This window comes from Vicia villosa, linkage group LG3 (genome assembly GCF_029867415.1).
Source record: "Vicia villosa cultivar HV-30 ecotype Madison, WI linkage group LG3, Vvil1.0, whole genome shotgun sequence".
Taxonomy (NCBI): Eukaryota; Viridiplantae; Streptophyta; class Magnoliopsida; order Fabales; family Fabaceae; genus Vicia; species Vicia villosa.
Genome location: NC_081182.1, coordinates 57,361,009 through 57,377,075, shown reverse-complemented (window position 1 = coordinate 57,377,075; position 16,067 = coordinate 57,361,009). Strand labels below are relative to the sequence as shown.

Sequence of the window (16,067 nt, the reverse complement as noted above, 5' to 3'; positions counted from 1 at the left end):
GACTTTTATACATTTATATTTACTATATTTTTACTATGATAAAGATTATTCCTTTTTTCTTCTTTTAATAAATGTTTTTTATTATTTTTTTAAAAATCATTTATTTTTGCCTTTATTCATTTTTTTTCTACTGCCAATCAAGATCCAGATCCAATAAAATTCAAAAAGTTGATTTTCTCTCTCCTCACTCTAATCCGAAGATTGCCCCTCTCAAATCATTCAAAATCCATTTCTCTTCTCTCCAACGGCTACTTCAAACTTCCCTTCTCTCTCTCTTCTTTCTCTCTTCTCTCTATCCCCAACCATGAAGCACTTCATGCTTCCAAGAAACCCTATGGCGAGGGACGCAGCAGAGCTTCCATCTTCATCAAGCCCCAGTAGCTCCGCCAAAACCAGACCGTCTTCTCGCAAACACAAACCGTCCAAAGAAAACGATCCTCCTTCAGATCACAACATCATCGTCCCGTATTCACCCTCTCATGGAAAATTGAAGAGTCCGTTACCGCCAAGACCTCCTCCTTCCAATCCTCTCAAACGTAAACTCGCTCTCGACACCGTCGCCGGCGATAATTCCCTCCCGGCAACTTCCGATTCCGGCGTTAAGGTTGTTCCTATTCATTTAGGGTTTTAGATCTTGATAGTTTATTATCCGGTTTGTAATTGCGAATCTGTTTGTGTTGTGTAGGTTATTGTGAGGATGAGGCCGTTGCGTAACGATAAGGACGAAGGAGATCCGATTGTTCAGAAGATTTCTGGTGATTCGTTATCCATTAATGGACGTACTTTCACGTTTGATTCTGTTGCTGATGTTGAAGCTACTCAGGTGTGGTTTCTATTTTTGTTTCTGCTGAAACTGTTTTTGAATTGGTTCATTTCTACTGTGGTTGATTAGTGAGTGAATTTTTTGATTCGTTTTTCAGCTTGATATTTTTGAGCATGTTGGAGTTCCTCTGGTGGAGAATTGTTTGTCTGGTTTCAATAGTTCTGTCTTTGCTTATGGACAGGTTTCCTTTTTCTCACTATTAACATTTAGTTGCTTATTTGGTTCATTTCTCATAGTGCTGTTCCTGTTAGATTTGATGCTTTATATACTATATTTGAAATTGTTAGACGGGGAGTGGGAAGACATATACTATGTGGGGTCCTGCCAATTCTTTGGCTGAAGCAAAAGAGCAACAAGGACTTACACCACGTGTTTTTGAAAGACTGTTTGCACGCATAAAGGAAGTAAGAGTTCAGTTCTATTCCTAATTAAATTATTTGAAGATCTTGTGTTTTGGGTTGTTTACAGTTTTATTTACTTCACAGGAGCAAACAAAGCATTCTGATCAACAGCTCAATTATCAGTGCAACTGCTCTTTTCTTGAGGTTGATTGATTAACTATTTCTTTCAATGTTCCTAATCTTAACTTTGTCATTTTAATCCGCATAATAACACAATGTTTTTGGCAGATATACAATGAACAAATCACAGATCTGTTGGATCCAAGTCAAAGGAACCTTCAGGTAGTAGAACCTAACCATTACAGGTTTTATTTATTGTTTATCATGTTTCACTGCTTTATACTGAAACTGATTTGTTATCCTTTATCCAGATTAGGGAAGATGTCAAATCAGGTGTGTATGTTGAGAATCTTACAGAGAATCAGGTGTCTACGATGGAGGATGTTACTCAGCTTTTATTGAAGGTGTGATTCATCACATGTCTTCGCAGGCATTGTATTAATACAAATATTATCACTATATAACTTAGAGCATTTTTCGAACTTGTCTTAGCATGCTATTCTGTAGCATACAAGTTTTCGTACTCTAAAACTCAAGTAAATCGGTGGATATGCTTATTGATTGCCAAAAAAATTGTATGGTTTTGTGTTACGCAGACCCACTTATATGAATCCAAATGATTTTAAAATTAAGTTGTCACTGTGCTTGTGTTATTTATTCATTCACTTGTTTTACTAGAATCCTCCCGTCATTGTGCAGGGATTATCAAACAGGAGAGTAGGTGCAACCAGTATAAATTCTGAAAGTTCCCGCTCACATACTGTTTTTACTTGTGTTGTTGAGTCTCGATGCAAGGTGATACATTCTTCCCTTATTGCATGCAGATTATGTCGATTTATTGAATTTTTGTATCATCAGGGAACTCTTGATCTCATATTATAGAGGAAATCTGTTAGAAAATCTAACCATTCCAAATTTTTGTTTATCTCTGTACCTGTGTCCTTGAGTACTTGTAATTGAGAAATTTTACTCTAGTTGAGCTTCGAATTAACATGTTTAGTAATGTTTTTGGTATCTGAAACGAATTGTAACATAAATTTATATTTTCAGAGTATAGCAGATGGTGTGAGCAGATTTAAAACAAGTAGAATAAATCTTGTTGATCTGGCTGGGTCAGAACGACAAAAATCAACAGGTGCTGCCGGAGAGCGTTTGAAGGAGGCTGGCAATATTAATAGATCACTTTCGCAGCTTGGGTATGGCTTATCTTATATGTGTATTACATTACATTCAGAGTTGTTAATAATTACAAAAAGTGATTTGGTGATGTGAATTGGTCTCGTTTCATAATTTTCTAGAAAAAGGATAAGTGGATGAAGCTTTAGCCAGAAAAACAGAAAAGCTTAATAACATATTTTTTTAATCTTCAATGGAGATTTATAAACCACCACAAGACCCTGAAATAAGCCTAATAACATGTCATCCTGAAGCAGAAGAATAAATGATAACAAGGACAGTTCAACGCTGATTGTTACAGTATAGGAACTTTCACTTTTAGTTTGAAACTAAAATAGTAACAATGGATTTTAAAAGAGGAAAATATGGAAAAATGACCAAACTATATTATGGAAGAGATGTGGGTGATTTTTGTAAACAATGATTTCTATTTGAACTAGTTCTTACTGAGGTTAAATTGAACTATAGGAATTTGATAAACATTCTTGCGGAAGTCTCTCAAACAGGAAAGCAGCGGCACATACCATACAGAGATTCCAGGTTGACATTTTTGTTGCAGGAGTCTCTTGGAGGAAATGCTAAATTAGCAATGGTTTGTGCTATTTCACCGGCACAAAGGTAGCACTTAAACCACCGGTCATTTGAAATGTTTTCCCTAGTAGTCTATTTGTATTATGTTTTTTTACATGACTTGGTATTGCAGCTGTAGGAGTGAGACTTTCAGTACATTGAGATTTGCACAATGTGCCAAAGCCATCAAGAACAAGGCAGTGGTTAATGAAGTTATGCAGGATAATGTGAACCACTTGCGACAAGTGATTCGACAGCTAAGGGTATATTCTCTTCCAGAATCCTGTGTCATGTATTGATTTAGCCATTCTTTGAAAATTGAAGTTCATTTGAATAACTGAAGTGTAAAAAATCAACAGGATGAACTACATCGGATTAAAGAAAATGGTTACAATCCAATGGACCCAAGTGGAGGTCATTCAGCAGCTTGGGTCCGAAAAAGCTTGAACATATTACAGTCTAGCCTTAATAGACCACCACCATTATGTCGTGTTGATGAAGATGGTGACGAGGAGATGGAGATTGATGAGGAAGATGTTGAAGACCATGATGAAGTTTTCTGCAATGCTAATGTCAATTGTAATTTTGTATCAGAAAATAACAGCAAAATGAACACGGATAATCAAGATTTGGCCCAGCCAAGTGAGGAAAATAATTGTGGTGTCTCTGGCAGTAAACTTATCAATGAAGAATCATCCTGTCCTGTGGGTGAAACTGACATTGAAAATTTCACTAGTTTTTCAGCCCCAGATCCGCCTAGTGATTCTCCCAATGCCATAGTGAATTGTGTCTCACCTGGTGGCCTTAGCATAGTTAAGTGTGAAATATCTCCAAACCTAAAATCCCCAACTCCTAGTGTTTCTCCTAGAATCAGCACCAGCAGGAAAAGTCTTAGGACATCATCAGGGGTGTCTCCTTCTGAGAACGATGTTCATGTTGAAAGTGAACTGGGCATAGAAACTGGCAATCCGAAAAGCTCGGCTACAGCCTTTTCTAGTCAGGCCGGTCCAAGTTTCTTTACAAAAACGGAAAATTTAGCCGCAAGCATTCGCCATGGTCTTGAAATTATAGATAGTCATCGAAGTGCAGCTTTGAGGCTGTCATCATATAGGTTTTCATTACGACCAAGAGAATCTAGACCAAATTTCCCAGTTGACAAAGTTGACGTCGGCGTGCAGACTTTTCTTGATGACAACGTTGAAGAAGGTTCTATGTTCACCTGTAGTAATTGTAAAAACAGAGCACAACTTGAGGTCAATGAGACTGACAATAGCTCGAACCTGCAGTTGGTACCTGTCAATGAAACTGACAATAGCTCGAACCTACAGTTGGTCCCTGTTAATTGCTCTGAGTCTGCTGATAAGCATAAGAAGCAAGTTCTCAAAGTAAGTTCAAGAGTGCAGATGCATTTTTCAATACAACTTATTCTTTATATGGGAATTATAACTAGAATTCCACATTCTTGCATTTTAGGCAGTAGAGAAGGTCTTGGCAGGATCGATAAGGAGAGAAATGGCACTCGAGGAGTTTTGTGCAAAGCAGACTAATGAGATAATGCAGCTTAATCGCTTGGTAAGATTCCCTTAGTCATCTACCAACAAACATCTCAGTGTTTTCTTTCTGTCACTGTGTGTGACTGTTTCCCCCATGCTATTTGTAGGTACAACAATACAAGAATGAGAGGGAATGCAATGCCATAATTGCACAGACAAGTGATGAAAAAATTCTTCGCCTTGAGAGCCTTATGGATGGTGTCTTACCCACCGAGGAGTTCATGGATGAAAAGCTGGTAGCCCTTACCCATGAACACAAGGTAGAAATATGTTCTTTTAAGTTTTCCCATTTATGACTTGATAGATGCTTATCAGTTCATTTTAATTAACAGATTTTAAAAGAGAAGTACGAGAATCATCCAGAAGTTTTGAAGATGGATATAGAATTAAAAAGATTACAAGATGAACTACAAGAGTATCAAAATTTCTACAAATTGGGAGAGAGGGAAGTATTGATGGAAGAGTTACAAAGTTTAAGAAGCCAGCTTCAATTTTATATTGATTCATCATCCACAGCAAGGAAGCAGTATCCAGTACTGCAACTGACATGTTCATCAGAACCCAGTTTTGCTGCAACAACTCTCACCCCCATTCCAGAGTCAATAGTGGAGAGGGATGAGACAGGCGAAACTCTAGCATCAATCAGAGACAGTTTTAAAGTAAAACTCGAACAAGAAAGAATTAAATGGACTGAAGCAGAAAGCAGGTGGATTTCTCTTTCTGAAGAACTGAGAGCCGATCTTGAAGCTAACAGGTCGTTGGCTGAAAAGACGAAACACGAATTAGATGCTGAGAGGGAGTGTAATAAGGAACTTCAGGAAGCCATGCATTTGGCTATAGAAGGACATGCACGGCTTTTAGAACAGTATGCAGATTTGGAAGAGAATCACGTCCAATTGCTTGCAAGGCATAGAAGGATCCAGGAAGGAATTGACGATGTCAAGAAAGCTGCCTCCAGAGCTGGGGTAAGAGGTGCAGAGTCCAAGTTTATAAATGCCCTTGCTGCAGAAATTTCAGCATTAAAAGCTGAAAGAGAAAAAGAAAGGCGAATGTTAAGGGACGAAAATAGAGGGCTCCAGGCTCAATTGAAGGATACTGCAGAAGCAGTGCAAGCTGCGGGCGAACTGCTTTTCAGGCTTAAAGAAGCCGAAGAATCTGTTATTAATGCACAGGTTAGTAAGGAATCTGTCATAAATTATATTATGTTCACCTGCTATTATTTAGGCACACTGTATTTGATGCTTTCCCAATACTGGCTCCTTCCACTCAACCTTCATACTTTTTTTTATCTACTTCGCCAGCACATTGTTATTTTCTTCTATCATATATGTTTGTTGTCTTCTCGGTGATACATTTCTGCTGGTAGTGGTGACTTTTTTTGAAAGAGCCGAGTCATTTGAGCTTGACTTTTACATGTCATTTGCAGAAACGGGCTATGGGTGCAGAGCAGGAAGCTGCAAAGGCCTACAAACAAATTGATAAGTTGAAGAAGAAACATGAGAATGAGATTGTCTCACTTAATGAGCTTGTTGCAGAAGCACGTTTGCTGCAGAAGGGACCAGTATCTCCGATTTATGATGATGTTGTCATGCCCAATTATGACGATGAATCAAAGGAGCCACACTGTGTCAATGATTGTGAGCTTGCAAAATTGGCAGAACCATCCTGGTCCTCCAGTTATGACAGATGCAACATATAAATTATCATTCTTTGTCATTTTGTACTTTGTTTATATATTAAGAAATGTTGTATTCTTTCGTTCTTACTCTTTGTGAGAGCATAAATGTCCCCCCATATGCGAGACCATATTTTTATTAAAATTACTGAAAAGCCCAATCTGAGTCGGGCGATGATTACAGAGTGGATACAGTCTTGTAGTATGTCTTAAAATCAACAAGATCCTCAAGTTTGTAATGATTACAGAGTGGATGCGGTCTTGTATGTCTTTGAAAAATCATCAAGATCCTCAAGTGTGTAATGGCTATTATGAATAAATTTTTGGCACTCTTTCGGCATACTCAATTTAAATATAGTTGACTTTTGCAACCCTGGAGCATCTTTAGCCCTTGGACATAAATCAGTAATTTATATTCATACTATTGATAAAAATCTTAGGTGCAAAGAATTTGGTGATAGATCTTAGTAACCTAGGTGTCATTTAGCCTGAGAGAGCTAAAGACTTTTCCACATTGGCATAGTAAACTTTTAATGACCTGTGGCAGCTGTCAGGTAATTTTATTTTATTATTTTTTTAGACCCACTTTTGTTTTATCAAGGATATCAACTAAGTGTGTTTAGTTTGGCGGATGACAAAATTGATTTAGAAAGAATTAAATTGGGTAAAATTGATTTTAATAATTGAATACGGTTTTTAAAACATTGATCAAATTTATAATAAGACTAGATGAGATATCTTCTCAAGTTTTTATTTTTATTTTTTCATTCGATGAATCTTTGATTATACTTACAAATAGAAATATATTGTTTTATTAATTATTCACCAAATTATATATTATTAACTATTTTACCAAAGTCTTCTTGAATTCACGATCTTAACCATGTTCCTGTGATCTGCTCATATTAATAAAAATGTGATCGATTGGTTGAATTCAAGTGTGTTAACCAAAGAATAGGGAAGGCTGGGAACGAAAGATTTGATACTCTTCAATATATGGCTTGTTATTTCAAATTTTTTGTAGTTGTTATGGTCCCAAAATCACACAAATGATCATAGATGGAACCTAAGTGAGACACTGAGCTGTTCAACTAGTTACACCATAAAGACATCAAATTCTGTCTTTTGGGCAATTAAAGTTTTTACCATAACATTACTTAAAATTCACAGTTAAAATAGTCAGAATTTGTTATGAATGTTAAAAACTGAATTTAAGTGTTTTTGATTAATCTCTCTTAAAACTTTTAAGTCTAAAAGTGGTTTTTCCACAACTTTATTGTTTAACTCACCAAGTGAATGTGGATATCCAGACACAAACAATTTTATATTCATCTCTTACAAATAAAATCAATTTTATAAAATCAAAATCATTCAAAATCAAATTTTACTAAACATAGACTACAACTACAACTACACTATCCATTTCTCACAAATTAGATCCTAACATAGCCTTAAAACTAGAACTTCGGGAGGCCATGTCACACATACTTGTGTTGTTGTAAGGCCCGAATCATCAAGGAAGCTGCAGAGTTCTCAGCATCCTTCACTCGAGATTTTTCTTCTCCAGACATTTGGAGCCTAGCAGCTGGAGTAGCTATCTGAACAGCACTGATAAATTTCTTATCTTGAGGAGTACCTTCATCTTTTTCAATGCTGTAAAACATTATAGAGAAGCAAGAAATCAGTTTTACAAGCTCGACACAAGAAAATCTACTTGACAAATTAACAATAACAAGGAAGATCAATTAGCTAGTAGAAAATATAACTCTTCAAAAACAATAATTGTTGAGTTTCTCTTTGCAGATGTATCAAACTAATAGCCCAAAAGAGGGCAGAAGTGCAACTGAATCACACTTTCAGCCACAGACAAGGACATAGAGAACCAAACAACCAGGAATCAAGTAGGATTACACCTAACAAAGGCATTAAACATATTGTTAAGGAGAATCTCCTCAATATAGCAATGAAGGTAAATAGTAGTTGATTTTATATAGCTTAGAAATACATTGATTCCGATTAGGATGGAGGAGTACAAACTTTTCTTTTGAATGAGTTCTAAAATATTAGGTTGATTGATGCTTAAGTTCTGCATCTGAGTTGTATGTCACAAGCAGGTTTCTTCTATGTCTAGACCTTGTGACTAGTTATATTAAATCAGGAATATAAATGAATGTTTTTCTTTCAAAATGCCATTGCAAATTACATAGGTAGGTTAGCGGTGTTTACCTGTATACCGGTTTGGGCCACTTTTTCATCCCACAAATAGCATATAACTTCTGCTTGGCAGCTTCAATTTCAAAGCTGCCATCAATGTCCACACAACAGTCAGGCATCATGGTAGGGGCAGGCAGTAAGCCTTCTAGTTTATGCAAAGCAGCCTTGGCAGCTTCTAGCCTAGCAACGTCCTTTTGATCCGAGGAAGCGGATGCAACCAACTCCCCGTCTACATAGACACTGGCAGTGCTTTTGCCATCACTCCGGTGCTGTTGTATGTCAACTGTTTTCCCATTTTTTTGGCAGATCTCGAAAAGCATCGTCACAGGTTGCGGTTTATGTTCCAGATCATCCAGCGTCACTATCGGCTCCAAAAGACCTCTTATTATCTGCCAACAAAATTAGTTTATCTTGCCAAAAATTCACATAATTATAAAATGCCACTAAATCATTCATATTTTCCTATGATCCTTTCTACATGATAAAAAAACAACCATATTGCAAAAATAACAGAAATTAAGCTTGGAAAATAAGCATACCACCCATAACTTTTTAAGATCGAAATCAACATCAACATAAACAGCAGCGGCAACAGACTCGACGATATCAGCAAGAATCTTTGGAGCTTTAACCGATCCACCATACTTAACAACAACACAATCATCCTCGCCCTCAACGGCTTCAACAAACTCGTTAATAATATCAACAATAGAAAGCGTGTTGTGACGGACATAACGGTGTAGACCGTTACGCACGGCAGCGCGAGCGAGTTTCTCGGTGCTAACATTAGCGGCACGGAGGAGCGAGAGTGTACCAGGATCAACGGAGGAGTAAGCGAGGAAGAGGTGATTGCTGATCGCGAGACCTAGAACGGCGTCGCCGACGAACTCGAGACGTTCGTATGAAACTGATTCTGGATATGACGTATGGGTTAGGGCTTGTTCTAGAAGCTTCTTGGTTTGAAAAGTGTAACCGATTATTTTCTCCACTGCAGAAACTGAAGCTTCCATCTTCATGATTCACGAATTGGAATATATGCAGAAACGAAAGTGAAAACGCTACACTGAAGCTGTTTTATTCTGCATGTGAATGAATGTATGAGGTGTAAAGTGACCTAGTTATTTTGATATATAAATGTCATAAATGACTTAAGAAAGGAAATTGGTGAACGAGAGAATCAATTTTAATTTTAAAAATAAAAAAGAAATTATATTTAAATGTCATAAAATTCATTTAATAATATGCCTTTTAAACATTTTGTTATATAGAAAATTCAGAACACAATACTAATATGATACATTTGAGTTAAAAATAAATAAATTGATTGTTAATTTCTCAACAAAAAATAATTAAAACTGGTACTAAATGCAATAAAATGCATTATATAATATGCCTTTTAAAAAAATTGACAAAAAAGGTAGAGAAAGTAAAAAATGAAAATTAAATTAAATAAAAAATATTATATATTATGTATTAAATAAAATGATTATCAAATGTCAAAAAGAAAATATTATCAAAAATAAAATATTTAAAAAAATCAATTTAGAACTTATCTTTCCGAACAAAATCTTTCAAACCATAATGGACCACCACTAAGCTCCAACAGATTACTATCACTTAATTAACAATTATGGAATATAAACAGTCGGAGGGTCTCGTAATTGATTAGATTACTTAAGAATGACATGATATATGATAAAAAAACATCTCTAGACATACTCCACTGAGAAGTCACCCCATAAATCTCACCAACCATCAAAATCGAGAATTTGATCAAGTTTATTAGCATCCTCCCATTATATTAGAACTAGGGGTGGCAAAACAGGCTCGGCCCGCGGGGAAAGCACGTTTTGCCCGCACTTTTACGCGGGACGGGACAAGGTTTTAGGCCCGCTCCCTTTAATGTGCCCGCCTCGCCCCGCCCCGTTTTTTTGCGGGCTTTTGCGGGCATTAGTTTTTTCAAACAATTTTACTATTTTTAGGTCTAAAAGGTTCAATGCCCGCGGGCTTTCCCCGCCCCGCCTCACTTTTTTGCGGGGCGGGACAAGGTTTTAGACCCGCACAATCAAATATGCCCGTCCCGCCCCATTTTTGCGGGGCGGGCATGCCCGTTTGTCACTCCTAATTAGAATCAAGTAAAATTCCTCCTTAAAAGGGGAAGTTAAAACAAATCCATATGAGAAATAAAGTAGCTAAAGGTTGAGTAGTCAGTACTCCTATATAGGGTTGAGGTACTATCACTACTATAAATAATATATTTCATGACAAAATTTTCACCTAATCCAACAAAAAAATCACGGCATAATGTTAAGGCGCACCATGTTTTATTTTTAAAAAGTAAAAAAAAAAACCACTTATTCCTTCTGGTTTTAATATAACTGAGAGAAAAAACAATTCAAGACATGCTTCGAATCCCAGCTATTGCAGTTTGTGTTTTTATTTCCTTATAAGTGTAAACTAAATGATTTATCCTTTCGGTTTTTGTAATAACTAGGGGATATAATAATCAGATTTTACTATAAAAGCACTTTTTAAACGGATTTTACCCTAATTATAACTTATGTAGCCGCCCCAAATTAGTAACTATCCTTCTTTAGGATGGATTGCAAGACTGGAAAAAATGTTCAATGTTTTGTGTTCTTCTATCTAGAACAAAATTTTTTTCTACCCTTGTAATCTATCTCACTTAATGGTTTAATGTTGTTGTTGTTGTTGTATTTTTGGAATAACCTTCTTATGTTGTCAATCAAAGAAAACAACATTGCTTTCCTCGATTGACAATATTGAAAAATGTATTCCTAAACATGATGTAAACTAAAAAAAATGGTGACTGGTAAAAATTGAAATTGAAACATGGCATGTTACTTTCAATTATTTATCATTCACCATTTGTTTCTTGAAACTTATTACTTCGGTGCACTTATAAGTTACACCAGGTCTTCTTCTTCTAGCATCATCGGTCATCCTCGCCACATTCCATTATCCTAACCTTTCTTGGTCTTCCTGGTTAATTTTTATACACTAGAGGTTGAATTTCACGCTTGGATTTTATAGCATATGTATGCTTGCGGCCCACTTTAGAGCATAAAACTAAAAAACCACATTTATCCTTGCATTCTACTCTTATTTTTTAAAAAGGTAATTTCCCTACCATTTAACACTGACCACTCACAAATTGCCTCTCTAAAATCAATAAGAGAGTTAAATTTCATACCCCCACTTAAACTTGTAGTCCTTATTGAGCTTTTCTTTCCTAAACCTTTCAAACTTAAGTCTTTCATCATCACCAGATTCATCTGGATATGAGCTGTCCAATTTATCACTACAATATTCATCATCTTCAATTTTCTTTTTAGGCTGACCTACTAATCCTGCAACTATGTTCCCTTCATTTATAGGTACAATTACATCAACTCCCATCAAATACATCTACAAAAGCAGTAGCTCTATCATCCTCACAATCATTAAACCCTTCAACCACCTCATCATCTATTTCGTCCATAGATGCACCTCCCGAAAAAACAAATTTTATTAAGAAAAAGTACTTCCTGATGTGTATACCCGAAAACAAAGGCACAAATGAAATTTTGAAAGGTGGCTAAGAGTTTCAAAAGTGTATTGAAATTTTGCCTTAAAATATCTCGAGACAAACAAACTCAAACAATAAAAAAATTATTTATTTATAAGATTTCTCAACATACCCCATGCCCTTCTTACGCACCACTAAATTGACAAAAATGCATATCCGGAAGCATATCTTTTTTGTTTAACGTTGCTTTGTTCCGTAGATGCACATACGGAAGACTTCCGTAGATGCATCTACGAAAAAATTTGATGTTATAACTCGCGCCAGACTTTTCCCCTCCCCCATTCTTCACATTTTGAAACTCAAACTCTCTTAAACCTCATACTCTCTCAACCCCAAACTATATTTCCCTTACCTCAAAAGAGATATCAAGTACGGCTACATTGTCAACATCAACTTCAAATCGCTTTCAAGTTCAAAGCGATATTTTAATCGGTAAGTGTCATACCCCAAATTTTGCCTTTCATATTTCACTCACATGGATTCAATGCTCAAGGGTTTCATCAAGGAATTACACAAGGCTCTTCTGAAACTAGGGATAAGTGAAGCCCCAATGAAGTCCCCCCATGGTTCATTATGCTCTAAGGTGCTTACATAACAAAGTTCAAGATTCAATTCCAAGGCTTTGCTCACTCAATGGTCCAGATGATCCACAGTCAACTGGTTTGACCTAAAAGTCAACCACAGTCAAAGCACAATCTAAAGCTCTCAATTTTGGGTCAACATCAAGTGAATTAAAGTATATCCATCATTTGATCAAAGATTGATCATGATTCCATTAATAGAAACTCAGAAATGAACAAGCGCAAAAAGGTTCAAATTAGGGTTTCTTTAGGAGAAAGTCAACCCAACTTTGATAGGGCATAACTTTCACATGGAACATCAAAAATTCCCCACTCAAAGTTTATTTTGAAGGAAATTGGATTCTCTACAACTTTGTCTCTCACAAGCCAATGCCAGAAATGCTTCATTTGAGAGGTATGATGCAAAAGATTACAGGTCATTTTCAGGCATCCTTCAAAAGCAGTTTTTTGTCAAAGAAGATATGATCAAGATAAAAGCTCCAAATGAAAAATATGTTCCAAAGTGGCTTATAGAGGACCTCTTGAGGTTTCCAAAAAGTCCTAGAACTCATTCATAGCTTAAAAATTGAGTGAGATATGCTTGGTCAAAGTAGGGTAATTTTGGAGGATAAAATGTGAAATAAAGGAGATTCAAATTGGATTTCTTGTAAATGGACCTATACTTTTGTGACTTAAACTTGGTCCACAAGTCATTTAGAATATCCAAACCACGTGCCACAAAATTTAGCTTATTACTTGATTTTATATGATTTTTATCTCATTTAAAAATGATTTAAAATGATGTAATTAAAAGGAAAATCAAATATTTTGTTAAAAGGTGCATATTGATCACATTCAATCAGCATTTATGCCAAAGATACAATATATTTTCGTGACAAATTGATTGGGAAAGATTAAGACAAAATTAGACCAAAATAGAAGGTTTGGATAAAAGATTAAAATCAATTTTCTCAAAATCTCAAGATTGGATTTAAGAGATATTTGGACTTTTGTTTTAACCTAAATCAGTCCTCTATAAGTAGAGAAGGGAGGGCAAACGAATAGGGGTTGGAGATTCGGATCAGAGGCACATATTCAAGAGCTCAAAAATCCACTAAAAACATGAACTCGGAGTTGGAGATTTGGTGGCTTGCAAGAGGTCGTAAGGATTGCAAAAGCTTCCTCAAGGCATTTTGAAGGTATCTGGATCCTTTCTCTGCGACAACACCCCCAGATAACCCTCCAATTAACCGAGGTACGTGGTTTTAAAGTTATGGTCGATTAGAGTAATTCATGTGCATCTATAGCAAATTGATTGAATATTTTGATTGCTCTTGGTCCCCTTAACGTTTCTGGGTGGTTTAATCTGAGTTTGTGTGTTTAAAGCGCAAATCACCATTGTTAGGCAAACTAGGGTTCTTGATCCCAATTTGGGGTTTTCTGTTTAGAGGTAAAATTGGGAACGATCAAAGGCACCATTGTGTTCGCATAGCCTAGACGAAGAGAATAGGATAGTCACGAACGATTTATGTGCACGTATGGGGTAATCGCTATTTTCCAGGTGTGTGTTGCTACGAAGAGAATCCTAGCAAATTCGTAGCTAAACGTACAGGTTTGTTGCAGGGTCTGTTGGAGAAGAAGGTTGCGTGGCAACACACCACTGGCCCTTTTAAATATCGCGCGCGTTTTGATTTCATTATTCTATTTTTTACATATTATATTATGGATATGTTTCTTAAACAGCAAAGCACGTTGGGTTGAATGGTTGGTGTAGTGGCTTGTGTATAGAGGAGCATGGGTTCGAAACCTACCTCCAGCATTATTTTTAATAAAAGGTTTGGTTTCTTGATTGAGTGTTACGCCCACCCCATAGGCCACCATGCTCCCTCAAATCTGGCCATAGGCTCGTCAATCCGTCTAGATCACACGCTCCAGATTTAGCTCTCATGACATGTATCCTCAAGCCTGCCGTACTGAATTAAAACCCTAATGAACTAAGATAATTTTAATTAATATATTTGATTTAATTAATTCTTTTTAATATATTTATTTATATAATAATAATTATTTTTATAAAAAAAATTAGTATATGATATTTATATTAAAAATGTCAATTTGTTGTTCGTGCCGATTAAATCGATTAATCGCTATGGTCAACAATAATTTTAATTAAAATGTTATTTAATTAAAATGTAATTAATTTCTATTTGGTTAAATGGTTGCAACTATTTTATTAGTTGTGATGATTAACTCTTCTTTTTTTCCTCACTTTAATTTGTTGTTCTTTTTAATTGAATCGATCGATTACGAGGGGTAACGATACAAACTAATTCATGGAAAAATTGTTAAAAAATATTCTTATTCGTTATTAGTAATAATTGAATCAATCAATTAAAATTGGTAACGATGCAATTTCAAATCTTTTAACTATGGTGATCGAATCTATTGATCATTGCGGTTAATAGTACAAAATTAAATCAGGGTTGTACGCCCAAACCCTAAAATACTTCACAAACCCTTTCAAACCCACAATATCAAACTACGGATTTTCATCCCTATTCAAAACCGCGATAGGCCACTCAAAAAGCCTCCAAAAACCATATCTAATCAAAATTCAATTCAATGGCGTACAACCCTGTCCCCGAACTACGTTGACTCTGATTCTCTCTAAGGAGATACGTAGGCACTTGGATAACCAAGGCGAGTCCCCTCCCCCATAAATCTCATTTTCTCCCGATTTTATTTCTTTAATCATAAACCTTTAATCTTAATTATTTGCCTTAACCCTATTAATTGTCTGTCATCTTTCTTTATGTTAGCCATAAACCTTAGCTTTATAATGCAAGCCTTAGGAAAGGGTTGAGGGTGCCTAACACCTTCCCTCGACCTGAATATAGTATCTTACCTTGAATCTCAGTAATTGTGTAAAGGTTTCCTATTCGCCTTGGTAGAATAGGTGGCGACTCTAAACCTTCATTTGTAGGACAGGTTGCTACAGTAAGTTTTTGGAATTTTTAGTTATTTTAGAGTAGTTTTGAAATTGAATTAGAATGTAATATTTATGTGTAGAAATGAATTGATAAGTTTAGCAATAGTGTTTAGAGACAATGTAGGGGTTATTTGACGTTTTAAACGGACGATCAAGCCACAAAAATAGAGTTTGTGGTGGCTGGAACAGTACTCAAACGCCATTGTTGCGTTTTTGAGTTTTAGTTGCTTCCGTAGATCCATCTATGGAAGAGATGGACGTTAGGGAATTCCGTAGATCCATCTATGGAAGCACCCAATGTTTTTTAAACTAACATACTTCCGTAGGTCCATCTACGGAAGCACCAAATATTTTTGAAGCTAACATACTTCCATAGGTGCATCTACGGAAAAAGTATTTTTTTTTTTAATTTCTTGTTTATTTATATTTCATTGTTTATGTATGGCTACCTATTAGT

At 35.9% G+C, this 16,067-nt stretch overlaps 2 protein-coding genes across 2 annotated transcripts; one reads left to right on the top strand and one right to left on the bottom strand.

The window, feature by feature from the left end:
- Positions 1 to 200: 200 nt before the first annotated feature.
- Positions 201 to 6,587, top strand: LOC131661554 (kinesin-like protein KIN-12B). Its single transcript, XM_058931135.1, has 16 exons — positions 201 to 604; positions 686 to 823; positions 921 to 1,004; positions 1,111 to 1,227; positions 1,309 to 1,368; positions 1,453 to 1,506; positions 1,596 to 1,688; positions 1,984 to 2,079; positions 2,335 to 2,480; positions 2,929 to 3,078; positions 3,164 to 3,293; positions 3,390 to 4,415; positions 4,504 to 4,602; positions 4,691 to 4,843; positions 4,916 to 5,755; positions 6,010 to 6,587. The coding sequence occupies exons 1-16, from the start codon at positions 305 to 307 to the stop codon at positions 6,280 to 6,282; spliced, it is 3,759 nt and encodes a 1,252-aa protein (XP_058787118.1). The 5' UTR covers positions 201 to 304; the 3' UTR covers positions 6,283 to 6,587.
- Positions 6,588 to 7,392: 805 nt separating this feature from the next.
- On the bottom strand, positions 7,393 to 9,520 carry LOC131655830 (ribonuclease 3-like protein 2). The gene is made up of 3 exons (XM_058925635.1): positions 9,012 to 9,520; positions 8,485 to 8,861; positions 7,393 to 7,911 (listed from the first exon to the last, which is right to left on the bottom strand). The coding sequence occupies exons 1-3, from the start codon at positions 9,486 to 9,488 to the stop codon at positions 7,737 to 7,739; spliced, it is 1,029 nt and encodes a 342-aa protein (XP_058781618.1). The 5' UTR covers positions 9,489 to 9,520; the 3' UTR covers positions 7,393 to 7,736.
- Between the last annotated feature and the right edge of the window lie 6,547 nt (positions 9,521 to 16,067).

Excerpts from the sequence above, each read along its gene's own strand:
- LOC131661554 (XM_058931135.1), top strand. The coding sequence starts at position 305 with ATGAAGCACTTCATGCTTCCAAGAAACCCTATGGCGAGGGACGCAGCA. Across the intron at positions 824-920 it reads CTGATGTTGAAGCTACTCAG|CTTGATATTTTTGAGCATGT; the intron begins GTGTGGTTTCTA and ends TTCGTTTTTCAG. Across the intron at positions 1,005-1,110 it reads CTGTCTTTGCTTATGGACAG|ACGGGGAGTGGGAAGACATA; the intron begins GTTTCCTTTTTC and ends TGAAATTGTTAG.
- LOC131655830 (XM_058925635.1), bottom strand. The coding sequence starts at position 9,488 with ATGAAGATGGAAGCTTCAGTTTCTGCAGTGGAGAAAATAATCGGTTAC. Across the intron at positions 8,862-9,011 it reads ATCTTAAAAAGTTATGGGTG|ATAATAAGAGGTCTTTTGGA; the intron begins GTATGCTTATTT and ends TTTTGTTGGCAG. Across the intron at positions 7,912-8,484 it reads TGGCCCAAACCGGTATACAG|CATTGAAAAAGATGAAGGTA; the intron begins GTAAACACCGCT and ends AATGTTTTACAG.